This window comes from Podarcis bocagei, assembly GCF_964188305.1.
Source record: "Podarcis bocagei genome assembly, chromosome: 4".
NCBI classification, from domain to species: domain Eukaryota; kingdom Metazoa; phylum Chordata; class Lepidosauria; order Squamata; family Lacertidae; genus Podarcis; species Podarcis bocagei.
In genome coordinates this window covers 55,587,517-55,601,773 of record NC_138128.1, presented here as the reverse complement: position 1 = coordinate 55,601,773, position 14,257 = coordinate 55,587,517, and the positions used below count along the sequence as shown (strand labels likewise).

Genomic DNA, 14,257 nt, shown 5'->3' with positions numbered 1-14,257 from the left:
AAGTAATACAAAATTATATCTGCACAGTAGCTGATACCAGTAGGCCTCATCCCCTTTGCATATGTGGCAGCAACATCAAAAATGAGCGACTGAGTTCACACGTCACAGTAAACTATGGTTTACTATGAGTATAGGAGAACGCTTTCACTTCGCTCCACCCCTAGCATAAGTGAGACCAACAAACCACAATCCTGGCTCAGTGTTACATTCAATATGGCTTGCATTTTCTTTTGCTCCAAACAAATGCAACACCAAGGTTTGTGGCTTGTGCTAGGGAAGCAGCAAAGCAGGAGTGATCTCTGCACTCACATGCAAACTGTGACGTTTTTAATTTGTTTTCACTACAACATTGCATTTCTAGGTTTTCTAGTTTATATGAAAGTGTGGCACACAAATATTTAAATGAAAGTAAATAAATAGACTGAGCTAATAGAGGCAATCCACACAATATTTTATAAGCTGCCTTAAAGAGACTCTCGCAAGAGAACCAGAACATGTGGACCAGTTCTCAGACTTAGAATCATAGAATCATAGAATCATAGAGTTGGAAGAGACCACAAGGGCCATCGAGTCCAACCCCCTGCCAAGCAGGAAACACCATCAGAGCACTCCTGACATATGGTTGTCAAGCCTCTGCTTAAAGACCTCCAAAGAAGGAGACTCCACCACACTCCTTGGCAGCAAATTCCACTGTCGAACAGCTCTTACTGTCAGGAAGTTCTTCCTAATGTTTAGGTGGAATCTTCTTTCTTGTAACTTCTATCAGAGGAGGTAAGATTTTGATGATGATGATGATGATGATGATGATGATGATTTTGTTATTTATACCCCAGTCATCCAGCTGGGTTTCCCCAACCACTCTGGGCAGCTTATAGCGTATCTAAAAACATAATAAAAACATCAAGTGTTGAACCTCCCAATATAGGGCTGCCTTCAGGTGTCTTCTAAAAGTTGTGTAATTCTTTATCTTGTTGACAACTGAAGGGAGTATGTTGCACAGGGAGGGCGCCACTGCCTCTGGTTCCCTGCAACTTCACTTCTCGCAGTGAGGGAACCTGCAGAAGACCCTCAGAGGAGGACCTCAGGCAGTGTGATGGGGGTGGAGATGCTCCTTCAGATATACAGAGCCATGGCCATTTAGGGCTTTAAAGGTCAGCACCAACACTTTGAATTGTGCTCAGAAACGTAGCCAAACCTTTATTTTACAATTAATTCCTTTGTATTTTGAAAGTTAAACCACAGGTATTATTATTAAAAGAAAGATATAACTGGGATAAGATGCTGCTATAACTTACCCTTCCCCCATTTTCACCACCATTCTCACAGGTGGCAAAAATGGGGAGCCCATAAAAAAATTATCTGAAAGTTTTGAACCCTCCATTATCATTGGTAGCCAACAATGAAGGAGGTTTTTTCTTCTTCTAAGTATTTTGAAAAGAGATTTAGTAGTCCTAAGAGAACTAGCTATGGAGCTCTACTTTGAAGTTCTTAAGCCTAATTAAATTTGAGCTCAGCTTAAACTACTAATTTTATTTTTGCCGATTTCATTTTCACTCAAGCATAAAGGCTGAAGTGTGATTGGAGATTAAGTTCTTGGATTGCAATCCTGCTTACCAGGAAGTAAATCCTGCTAAACTCTGTGAGACTTTCCTTCTGAATAAACATTCTTAACGTGTTTTCAAGACTTGACCGTAAACTGCCCAGAGAGCTCAAGCTGACAGGGCTGGGTATACATTTAGAATGTAAAATAAAATAAAAATAAAGGTTGGGTTGTAAACTGAGCTAAAAAGGTTAAAGATGACTCGTAAAGCCAATTAAAAATACACACATGGTACTTCTTACCTCAGCACACTAAAAAAATCCTTACTAAAACAAGATCTACCGTATTTTTCGCCCCATAAGACGCACTTTTTCCCCTCCAAAAATGAAGGGGAAATCGGGGTGCGTCTTATGGGGCGAATGCCTGCAAGCCTCGCGCGCCCGGCAGGAGGTCCCACCGGGTGCGCGAGGCTTGGGGCGGCAGCCTGTCGCCCGAAGCACGGGGAGCCCTCTGGAGGGCTCCCCCTGCTTCGGGCGAGTGCCTGCAAGCCTCGCGCACCCGGCAGGAGGTCCCGCCGGGTGCGCGAGGCTTGGGGCGGCAGCGGACTGCTTGCGCGCACCTAGAAGCTTGGGGCGTGCTGAGGTCAGCGTGCCCCAAGCTTCTGCATGCCGGCAAGCAGTCCACTGCCGCCCCAAGCCTCCCACACCCGGCAGGAGGTCCTGCCGGGTGCGCAAGGCTTGGGGCGGCAGCGGACTGCTTGCGCGCACCTAGAAGCTTGGGGCGTGCTGAGCTCAGCGCGCCCCAAGCTTCTGTATGCCGGCAAGCAGTCCGCTGCCGCCCCAAGCCTCCCGCACCCGGCAGGAGGTCCCGCCGGGTGCGCAAGGCTTGGGGCGGCAGCGGACTGCTTGCCGGCATGCAGAAGCTTGGGGCGCGCTGAGCTCAGCACGCCCCAAGCTCCTGGTGTAGCGCAGCGCACCTGGGGGGGGGGAAATAAAATTTTTTCCCTTTATTTCCCCCCCTAAAATCTAGGTGCGTCTTATGGGCCGGTGCGTCTTATGGGGCGAAAAATACAGTAAATACACAGCTTTTAAAGCTAATAACTGGCATGCAGGTAAGCACAGAGTAGATGAGTGTGAGGCCTATGAACAGATAACATGGGTGGAGTTGATCAAGGCCCAAAAGATAATGCGATATGAGCTCAGAAAGATAGAAGAAATTCTATAGCAAAAAAGTGATAGGCCTGTGGTTTCCTGCACTGACCACACTTTGTGCAGACATAAAACCAGAAAACAGTTTTTGTTCTGTTCACCTAAAATGCACAGCTGCAGTATGTTTGCAGAAGTTCCCTGCCAACAAGCGATACCATCCATACTTGGTATCATATTCCCATATGCCATGAGACAACCCAAACTACAGCAGGGCCAAAATCATAAATATTCAGTATATGGTGGATCATTAAGCATATACAAACTATTCTCATGTTTAATGATCTAACATCATGATTTTCTATCATGTTCTTTTGCTGTGCTTAACTGTATATTGTACATGGCTTGGGGTTTTTTTTTAGTGTCACGCAGTCTAGAAATTTTCTAAATAAATGGAAAACATCTACCCATTTCACAGATAAGCAACAACTAGGGTTGAGCTGAAATTCTCCCTCCCCTCCCCTCTCCTCAGCCCAGTCTCAGTTTCACCATCCCATTTGCAGAGAACTGGTTGGGCAATTTTGGAGACTGGCAGCAGAAACTGGCAGCAAATCTGTGATTGGCAGCCCTTCCCCCTCAGCTATTTTGTTCGTGGACACTAATCAGGAAAAAAATAGTGGTCTTAAAATGTTAAGGAAGGGAGGAAGGACGGAAGGAGGGAGCTTGCTGGGTCTATCCAGTGCTTCCCCCCCTTTAAATGTTTAGGGGTGCTATCATTTTGACTCAAGAAAACCACAATTTTTTAGTTCAAATCGGAGGGGAAATACAGTAAATCGACAAAAGTACAAAGATCCACAAAATGTTTGGGGTATGCATACTCCGTGTACCCCCAGAAAAAAGCACTGGATCTATCCAACTTTGTGGGTATCCTGTATCAAGAACTGGGTGTTACAGATGCCTGCTGGACAGCAATAGCCCTTAACCAGGTTTCCTCAACCTCGGCCCTCCAGATGTTTTGAGACTACAATTCCCATCATCCCTGACCACTGGTCCTGCTAGCTAGGGATCATGGGAGTTGTAGGCCAACAACATCTGGAGGGTCGAGGTTGAGGAAGCCTGCCCTTAACCATCAGGGAAGAGTAGCATCTTCTCTGGATTCCTGCATCACTAAGATGAGAGAGCCAAGGACGATAAAGACCAACCTAGCAGAGAACTTTGGTGGAAAACTGAAAGGCTCCCCTTAAAATGCTAACAGTTCTTCCACTTTTGGAGGGAAAGGGGGAAGCGACTGTCAGTTGCAAGTGATTAGGCAGCCCTGGGAACAGCAAGGATGAACAGGTCAAGTTGCAAAGCTTGGCCTCCAGACAACGTCAACTGACCATAACTCTTATCTTAGGCTTCTAGGGTGCGAAATGGGCAAAAGGTTTAATTCAGCAATTGGCATTTAAGATTTGTGTGTCAACTGTTCAGCCAACCTCCCAAAAGTAGATTGGAGGGGGGAAAGCACTGACTGGTTTTCTAATCTGAGTAGGGGATTTAAATAACAAAAATTAGATTTTCTATCGAAGAGCTTTCTCCTAAAGCCAATTCAAATCACATCAGTGACGACAGCCACAAGAGGACACTGTTCATTGCTATTTAGCAGAAATCATTGCTGACTTTTAGGTAAGAACAATTGGGGGGGGGGTGTCTTTTAAATTGGGTATGAAGGTGATTCCCCCACTCCCCCACCCAGAAAAAGGATAACTAAAAAGTAGGTCAGAGTCAATGGTCCAGAAATCAAATTACTGCTGACTGAGGCGTTGTCTGAATTGTCTCTAAAGGACTGTTCATGGCTTCTGTTCCACGACATTTATGCTGCAGCCCAATGTTCACTCACCTGGAAGTAAGCCCCAATGAACATAATGGGACTTGCTTCTGGGCAAATATGTATAGGATTATACTGCCAGAGTAAAAACCTACCATGCCACTTAGGGGCAAAAGAAAATCCACTTACCCTTGGTTTTTCTTTCAATTTCCTAAAGTGTTAAAGATGATTATGTTCCTTCATTGAGGTGCTTTAAGCACTGCTCTTTGCAGTCAGGGTAAGAAAGAGGACACAATCCACAGGAAACCCTCCTGCCCATTCTCGCCAATGGAAAACAGCACAGGAGAATTCCCTAGCGAATTGTGTCCGTGTTTTGCAACAGTCGTCCTTGAGGAAACTCAGCTTTAGAGGGAGGACTGTAGCTCAGTGGCAAGAGCATCTGTTTTGCATGCAGAAGATTCCCGGTTTGATTGTTGATAGTTATTATGAAAAAGAACATTGCTAACCACCAGGACTCAAGGTGGGGAGACTTCAGTCTACTTTTTAGTCTTAAAAAGGGGGATGGGGAGAGATAGGAAGCCCCTTCATATTTTTGCTTTAAAGGTATTTTAAATAAAATCTGACGAAATTCAAAAGTCCAAATTGTATGATCTGGTTTTATTGACTTTGTGGACTTTTCTTTTCCTATTTGTCTTCGTATTGTGTGTGTAGCAGGGCAGAAGTCATAGATGAATCAGGCAGACAAGAATGGAGGGAGATCTTCTCACAGTCAAGACGCAAGACACAGTCTTGACACAAAAAACTTGAGGCTGAGGACAGGATAGCACCCTTGAATTATCTTGGGGAAAGTGAGGAGAATTCACTTCAGTGAAAAGGTACTTTGCACATGTTCAGAGGCACTTTTCTTTGGCTATTATTAAGCTTTGCTTTCTTTTGGGGAATGGAAATCAGCACGTACATAAAGAGGTATGTTTTTAACCTGAGGTGCCGGAATGGCTAGCGATGCAACTCTAAACTATACTGCAAGAATCAGGCAACAACAGCCTAGACTGGCAAGGATGAATGCAGAAAACAAAGGATGTAGGGGGAAGAGCATGACTGCAGAAAAAAGATTTGATATATTTGTTTGGGCCAGTGGTGGCTTTTAACTTATAAGCACAGCTGTTTCATTTTTTTACCACCCCCTCGGACACTTTTATAATGGTGTCTCCACATATGTGCCCTCCGGGTAGAAGAGAATTAATGTCACAGCTGCTAGCTCTCCATAGGTGGGAATTTGTTCTAGGCAAAGCTTTATTGCCAGGACCAATTATTGCCTTGAGCTTCAAGACTGGTCCAGTTTTCTCTACGTATAGTTGGAACATCCTGTAAACCCTTTGGAACAGACAACAGAAGCCATATTGCTGTTTCTTTCATAAGGTGCAGAACTGCACCTTAGATTTACAGCACTTCCCGATACACATTGAAAGCCCATGACTACAGAATGCTGGGAGCTGTAGTTTTCCCTTGCAGGGCTACAATTCCCAAGACCTTAACAAACTACAGTTCCCATGATATTTTTGGATATGTAATGTGCTTTGAATGTAAATAAATCAATTTGGCATCGCCCCATCTTTATAATAAGGAATCACAGTTGCTGAGTAGAATTTCTGAAACTTTTGAAGATTCACTCAAGCTGCTAGTTCCAGCAGTTATACTGGAAGCTTCTTTTGATGGCTTTACCACTGAGCTGTGACCCCTTCCCTTGGTTAGTGAGGGATGCTGATGCTGAGAAGTTTCGAGAAAAAAATATGACATCCATATAGCCACAAATGAGGTCCTTGTTCAAGTCAGGATAGAGATTCCAGGAGAATATTCAGCAAATCGAACAGGTAACAAAATTCAGAGTACCACCTGCCTCCCCACAAACCTGCAATCTAGCCACTGCAAAAGTAACTAAAAGGGAATGATCTCAGGAAATATGCTATGAACATTATTCATGGGTTAGGAAGGAAGGATGGTGTGTATGGCAAACGCAGCAAAACCGAGACATTTTCATATTACGTGTTTTATTTTGGGGCGGGTGGAGGGAATTAATCAAGCTAGGCCACATTGGAAGATGAAAACATTTTATCTGGAAGAATGCACTCATGCAATTCATCAGAAAGAATATTTTATTTGCATTCATTTTGCTCCATGAATATCCAATGTAAAAACCACAATCAGCTTCTGAAATTCAACATGGAAACAGCCCAACTAACCTACAAACCTGTCAAAACAGCTTTTCAGAGCTTATTCATGACAGATGCTATGCTGGCACCTGGCTGTTTTACACTACAGTATTGGAATGTAAATTCTGTGGACTGGAACCTTTACAATTAGACTGCATTTGATTTCCCTGCAGAAAATTGTGCCTCCCCCTCCACCCCACCAGATCATTTATCCTACCCGTGACATGTATCATAAAAACAACTAAATAATGAAGGATATATTGTTTAAATTATGGCACTGGCTTTGCTGAATTCAGTTGATTGGCACCCTAATCCAGTGATCTGCAGGAGCTCAGAAATTTGCAGTAGTCTTTTGCAGATGCAGGTTTCTCTCATAAACACACACACGGGTGGAGCTGATTCCCAGAGGCAAAAAATAGCACACACAAAAAAACAAAAAAACAAAAACAGGGCAGTTCCTGCAACAAAGAAACTTTCTTGGTTGAGCAGTAAGTACTGTATTTTCCTGTGTATAAGACGAGGTCTTTTTATTTTAAAAAAAATGCTAAAAAGATTGGGGTTGTCTTATACACAGATAGTGCTGAGATGGGACGGACGATTGGTGGCTGCCGCGAGCAGGAGATTGCCAGCGGCATTTGGGGGGGGTGTGAATGTTGGCTGCGGCAAGGTCTGCTTGTGATTGGCTGTTGTGGCAATTGGGCGTGCAATTATTGCCTGCTGGCGGCGAGCGGGCAGATGATTGGTGGCTTCGTGGATGCGTGCAATTGGCAGTGGCGGGTGAGCAATCTCCCCCCATTTCCTCAATTTTGAGTCCCCAAAAATAGGGGTCTTGTTATAAACGGAAAAATGTGGTATTTCGGAGAAGAGTACAATGAGCAAACACATTTCACATAAGAATCTCCCCAAACTCCCAAACAATCTCCCCAAAAATCTCTGTGACCTAAAATGTAAAAGAACCATGTCTACGATAAATATATTTAGGATTGCTCCAGAGTTTTAACAGTTTTTCCAGGCAGTGGCTTTCCCTCATGGTGTTCTATGTTGCATGGAATAACCTGGAAAGGGGGGAGGGGGGCACTAAAGTGGCTTTGTGGTTTTGCACCACAGTGGCTGGTCACATCCACACCATACAGTTAGAGCACATGCCTTCCTCTCCCCTCCCCACCACCCCAAATCCTGGGAACTGCAGTTTGTTAAAAGTGCTAGGAATTGTAGCTCTGCAAAGCTAAACCAGTTCCCAGAATTTGGGGAAAGGGGGAGCCATGTGCTTTAAAGGTATGGCGTGGCTGTAATCACTGTTTTGGCCTCAGCCATTAAAGCTGATCCTGCTAGGCTTCTGTCGACTAGCATCTGAAAAACAACATGGTCTTTTTATGACTTGTAAATTCTACTTGAAGCAGCACAAATCTCAGTTACAGGGTCTAGACATGTTGGGCATAAACAAATCCAAACTTTGAACACACACAGTTTTTTCTTGTTGGTTTTTTCTTTCTTTTAAAGGTAAGGAAAGTAGGTAATCAGTTTCTCAGGTGACCGCAAATTTTGTAAAAACAAGTGGGGCCTGCAACACAATGTTGTACAGATCCCCACTCCCAAAGAGGAATGCTCTTGCTCAGGAATCCAGGCAGCCCGATTTTAACAAGATGTGCCAGGGACTGAACCCTGCACTTTCTTCATGCAAAGCATGTATTCAACTACTGACCGATGACCCCTGGACACAGAAATGCACACACACACACACATGGCCTGGGGCATGGATGTGAACACGGGGCCACAAAGGCCATGAACTGCAAGAGGCATAGTCTGCTGCAAAAATTTTAAAAAAGCCCAGGGACACGTCCAGGGTACATTATCCTCCTGAAAGCAAGGTTTCATTCTTTGCACCTGCATGCAGGGGCCAATTCCATCTTTATTTTACCATGGAAGAAGGCGCAATAAACTTTTGCAACAGTCATAAGAAGCAACTTACCACCGAGTCAAGAAATCTAATACAGCACTCAAGCTCCGGGCGAGTCTCACAGAACTGCCGAAAGAGAAGTCTTCCTATTGGCTGCTTGTCACATAAACTGTAGTAATCTCTCTCTAGAGGAAATAAAGAGGAGGAGGTAAGGTGAAAAACTGAGGTACTTTTTAATGCATTTTGGTCTGGTTACATTGTGTCCATGTTTTCTTTTCCTTAAGGATCGTAAAACACACACACACACACACACATTCTGCACAAGTGATACAAAATGACGCACACACACAAACAATTCACAGGGACAAAGGCTGTAGCCAAAGAAAGTTATGTGCAGTTGTGACGTGGAAGCAGAGAAATTGATTGTACCAGCATCTTTATGAAGTCAAGATTTTTCTCTCTCGCTTTCAGGGATGCATGTTTCTGACTTCTAATCGTTGCAAACAGAGGCTTGAGATCAGAGAGGCAAGGCCTGCAGAAATCCCCGAAACAAGATGGGGGAATGTAAGCAAGATAACACTCTATCAGGGACCTCCAGTGCCTTTCAGAGCCCCTTGCCCTTCCCACGACTGGTAAATGCAGAAGAAATTACTCCTCACCCCGTCCCATTGCTCTTACTTCTGCTCAGAGAGTTGACTGTTGGGACTGCTCATGTGAGTCCAGACTACCAAGCTGGAAACCAAATATGGGGCATATCTGTGGTGCTCCTGTTCCCTGAGTGCAGGTGCTGCTGACCCAGTCCCTAACACTCCACATCCCACCATCTTTGCTCCACTGCCATAGAAGACAAGGGCACAAAGGGTACACGTATCTGCCAGAATGCTTGTTCCATGTTCACTTAATGAGATATCACATGGATTGAGGTCACTCATATCCCCCATATAAAGGTGGAAGGCTATTTGTTCCATCTCCCTCAGCTAGGATCATTTTCTGAACAGAAACATAGCTATCATTTACATAAAATAAACTCAAATTTGGTGTGTGTGTGTGTGTGTGTGTGTGTGTGTGTGTGTGTTAAGATATGAAAAAAATCTGGAATTAGCTTGGCACAAATATAAAACCAGCTGGTGCATGAGGCTGTTATGACTGTAAATTCAGGAGTAGGATACCGCAGCACGTGCCGTAGAACTGGCCTTGCTAAAGAAATATTTATGGCTTAAAAACAGCAAAACAGCTCACAATGTATGAAACCACAGGCTGTGTTTTCTTCAACATTCTTGCCCTGACTTTTCTCAGCACCATATGACAATTTCTATTGCTGCTGCAACAAACCACTCCTTATCTTAAGGCATGATGATGCTGTGAAGCAGACAAGCTGCCTTCACTTAACCTATTACAGAGAAGCGCAACAGCTCGTCCAGATTAAAATCCTATTCTTTTCCAACTTTAGGAAAATTTATGGCATGTCTTGAATTGCTCGAGATTAAGACTATGACGTTTGCTGGCTGTTGCTTATTCGTACACAGGTCTATTTAAGCGGCAAGCTGTTGCCTGTCCAGATTGCTGGGGTACCTTCCCTTTTCTGCAATACCTGATCAAGCTGGGCTACCTGTGAAATTTAAAAAATAGCACAGTCCAGGCTAATACAGAGGTTCCAAGAAGCTTGATCATTACCCCAAAGTTTGCCAGCCTTACAAAAAAATCCTCAATGTTCCTCCATCTGAGTGGCTCCACTAATTCCCCACATTCTTTTTAGACCTTTTTAGACCTTTCACGCTGCGGCCAAGCTCATCCTCCATCACTCCCTTTACCCAGAAATAACGGCACAAGACACATTAGCTGAACGAATGGCCACAAGTTTACTTGTTTACATTCGTTGGTCTGCAATGCCCATAACTAATGATTGTCAAACTTTCTCCCCACAATTTTGTTTGGTGTGGATGTCCTGCTACGGAGCCAAGGATTGGGAAACCGCATCTCCTGCGGCTGCCTGCCTTGTTTAGATGAACACTTCCTGGATCGAAAAATTGGCGTCGTAATGATGTTGCTCTTTGTTGCTCTTTGCCCACACACCTGAGGCAAGGGTGGGAAGACGTCAGGCTTGTGGGATGCAAAAATGGTGGAGTGGAGACAATGTACTCTTAGAATTAAGGAGTAGGGCGCCTCTGGACACAGCACAGGAATTTGTTCTCACTACCTAAATCGAGCTCACAGTTGCCCCCAAGGTTTCTTCAGCTCAGCAATCTAATTTAGACGGAAAAACCTCCCTCCACCTTGTTGCTACTGTTAAACAATTGGGAGTCAAACTCCTTGATGATATACCGCGAATCACTTAGAGATCTACCAGTAGATCTGTCTCTATCTTCTGCCCACCCCTGACCCAAAGGATGTGCTGAGATGACTCTGGAAGAATTACCACAGACCTTCCAAGTGTCCCTATTTTCCAGAGACATCCCTGATTTAGAGAAGCTGTCCTGGTTTCTGATTTGATCCTGGAATGTCCCACTTTTCCTTAGGATGCCCCTATTTTCATTGGAAATATATTGGAGGGTATGGAATTATCTGCCCCACAAGCTGTCTGAAGGCAATTCTGTATAGGGAAGTTTTTTTTTTAATGTTTAATGTTTTATTATGTTTTTATATACAGCGGTACCTAAGGTTAAGTACTTAATTCGTTCCAGAGGTCCGTTTTTAACCTGAAACTGTTCTTAACCTGAAGCACCACTTTAGCTAATGGGGCCTCCTGCTGCCGCTGCCAGAGTACGATTTCTGTTCTCATCCTGAAGCAAAGTTCTTAACCTGAAGCACTATTTCTGGGTTAGTGGAGTCTGTAACCTGAAGCGTATGTAACCGGAAGCGTGTGTAACCTGAGGTACCACGGCATGTTGGAAGCTGGCCAGAGTGGCTGGGGCATCCCAGTAAGATGTGTGGAGTATAAACAACAAAATTATCATTATGGAAATATTGGAGGGTATGTTACCAGGCCCCAACAGTGGTGACTCTGGAGGTCAGTGAAACCACCAGGCAAACAAAGTCTCCTCAAGTTGGTAAACCAAGGAGGATTGGTTAGAGTAAGCCTACATGAATGAACCCACACCTCATTGGTAATTTTAGACACCTCAGGTGGACCTGGTTACAACTTCACGACCCATTCTCCTAAAGGGAATGAGGGCAAAAGCACCCCTTCCCCAGTCCACATTCCCTGGAGGGAAGTCCTTGTAAAATTTCCCCAAAAAGCCACCTCATATCTTTGCATCATGTACTTCTGATTACACAACAGCTTCACAGGACATTTTAGGGAAATGTGCCAGATCTAAGAATTCAGTCAAAGGCTTCGTTGATCCAACAAAAATTCTCCCCTTGGTAATGGAGCAATCCTATTCCCATACTGAGCCCTCTCTGGCCCCCAAGATAATCATACAGGGCTTTCCACATCATCAGCCTTCATCAGGGCTTTCCACATCATCAGCTGCGGCTCCTGTGTGTTGTGCAAGAATTGAGGGAGGGGTACGCAGAGGGGATATCCAAGTGGCTTTTATTCATTTGTATGTGATCCAGCAAATAGATTCTTCTCTCTGAACCATGAACTATCAGATGCCTGGAATAAATAGGGTAATAAGATGCCAAGGCTCATGAATATTTATGATACTGCCTACCATTTCTCCATACAAAACAAGTATCCAGAAAGATAATCAAAGACACAAACTATTATATTATAAAAATGGTCAGGGTGTGACCATGATATGTGTGAACTCTTGATGGTCCAGATCTTATCCCATACTCTCATCTGACCATTGTGATATAACAACAACAACAACAATAATCTCCAGTCATCTTCTGATTTTTTTAATATATATATATTTTTGCTAGCTGGGCATGTAACATTAGGAGGAGCCCAGAAAAATGACAGAGCACATTTGCTTTTGACTACCCAAGTAGACAAATGGCTAGCTCTGTCTACACAAAACTCATGCAGTATTGCTTTTGATTGGCACAGCCTGAGCATAAAGAGGTAGGCACTTACACATTTTATTCAGCTTCCACAATAGTACAGAGCGTGCCTGACCTAAAGCAGTACTGCTGCTAACTCTTAGCCCTTTAGAGGGATCGGTATGGAATATAGCAAATAGCAGGCAGGTGGCGCTGTGGGTTAAACCAGAGAGCCTAGGACTTGCCGATCAGAAGGTCGGCGGTTCGAATCCCCACGATGGGGTGAGCTCCCGTTGTTCGGTCCCTGCTCCTGCCAACCTAGCAGTTCAAAAGCACGTCAAAGTGCAAGTAGATAAATAGGTACTGCTCCAGCGGGAAGGTAAACGGCATTTCTGTATGTTGCTCTGGTTCGCCAGAAGCGGCTTAGTCATGCTGTACACTGGCTCCCTCGGCCTATAGAGCAAGATGAGCGCGCAACCCCAGAGTCGGTCACGACTGGACCTAATGGTCAGGGGTCCCTTTACCTTTACCTGTGTATCACTCTTGTGTGGTTCCATGGACCACAGGTTTCAGAGTGCAATCCCAGGTGCTCTGGGAGAAATGGGAAATCACTCAAGGGCTGAAGGAATCCAAAGGAATTCCTGTTCGAAAACACTGCAGAATCTATAACCATTTTTTGAAAATGATTTTTTAAAAATAAAAAACTGTGTTTTGCATAATCTTGTGTAACCTTTTTTTGAAAATGAATAATCAAAATTAAACTGCTCAAATCTCCCTCCCTGTGTGTGTGATTTAAAAAAAAGAAAAAGAAATTATAAGGGGTTCATTAGATTGTGCTCCTAATGTATACTCAGCTCCTGGTGTGTGCACAACACTCTTTATCCCATCAGCTGTGCTTCATTGTCATACTGGGTTTTTTGATGCAGAATACAATTGGATAAAGACGATGTGTATTGGATAGAATGCTTGGCTCAAGCTAAATCGAGATAACCCCATGGACAGAAGTCTCCATGTACCGGCTCCAGTCATATCCCACATATAAAAGTGGGAGGATAATCTTTCCATCTCCTTCTGCTATGATTGCCCATTTTTTGAACAGTAACATTTTAAAAAAAATATTAATAACTCAAATTATGGCCAAAACAGAACCCCCCTTTTTTTCTTCCTATAAGAAAGTGTAAGGGCAAAAATTAAACCAGGATGAATGCAAGAACATGTACAATAGCTCTAAGTCATCAAGTCCTTGGCAACTTTAGTCTATGAGAACAGGATGAACTTGCTGCTAAAATAATAAATGAAATTATTATTCCCCTTTAAGTGGCATAAAATAGCTTCTAAGATTCAGTCCTGAAGGACTGAGGAACTGCATTCGTGTAGATACACATACCTTCTTGATTAACTGAAAGCACATTTTTGTGTATTAAGTAAACACAAATTCACAGACAATTTTTAGTGGCACATCCAAGATGAAGAAGAAAGGGGGGGGAGTCTCCAAGTGCATATTTTATTTATTTTTTGAGTCCACTGCATTTCAAGTATCTTCCTTGGGGAACTCTTAGACATAGCTAACTCAAAACTTTGTTCCCCAACTTCAGTTCTCTGAAGACAATGAAAACACTTGGGAGAAATATTTCTGTGCATCAGAAGCATCCTTCCTCTCCTCCCCCAGCACTTGTATTTGGTATCTTCCTTTTGGGGGCGTATTTTTACATCACAATCCAAGGCATC

At 43.7% G+C, this 14,257-nt stretch overlaps 1 protein-coding gene across 3 annotated transcripts in view; it reads right to left on the bottom strand.

Moving 5' to 3' along the window:
* GRK5 (G protein-coupled receptor kinase 5) overlaps nucleotides 1-14,257 on the bottom strand; it is a 154,606-nt gene that overhangs the window by 67,656 nt on the left and 72,693 nt on the right. For all 3 annotated transcript variants that reach the window (XR_014007846.1, XM_081192995.1, XM_081192994.1), the window contains exon 3: nucleotides 8,672-8,784. Coding sequence is in view for 2 of the 3 variants with exons in the window: in XM_081192995.1 (XP_081049121.1) it covers nucleotides 8,672-8,784 (113 nt within the window). In the remaining variant the exon portion in view is untranslated. The remainder of the gene's footprint in view (nucleotides 1-8,671; nucleotides 8,785-14,257) is intronic.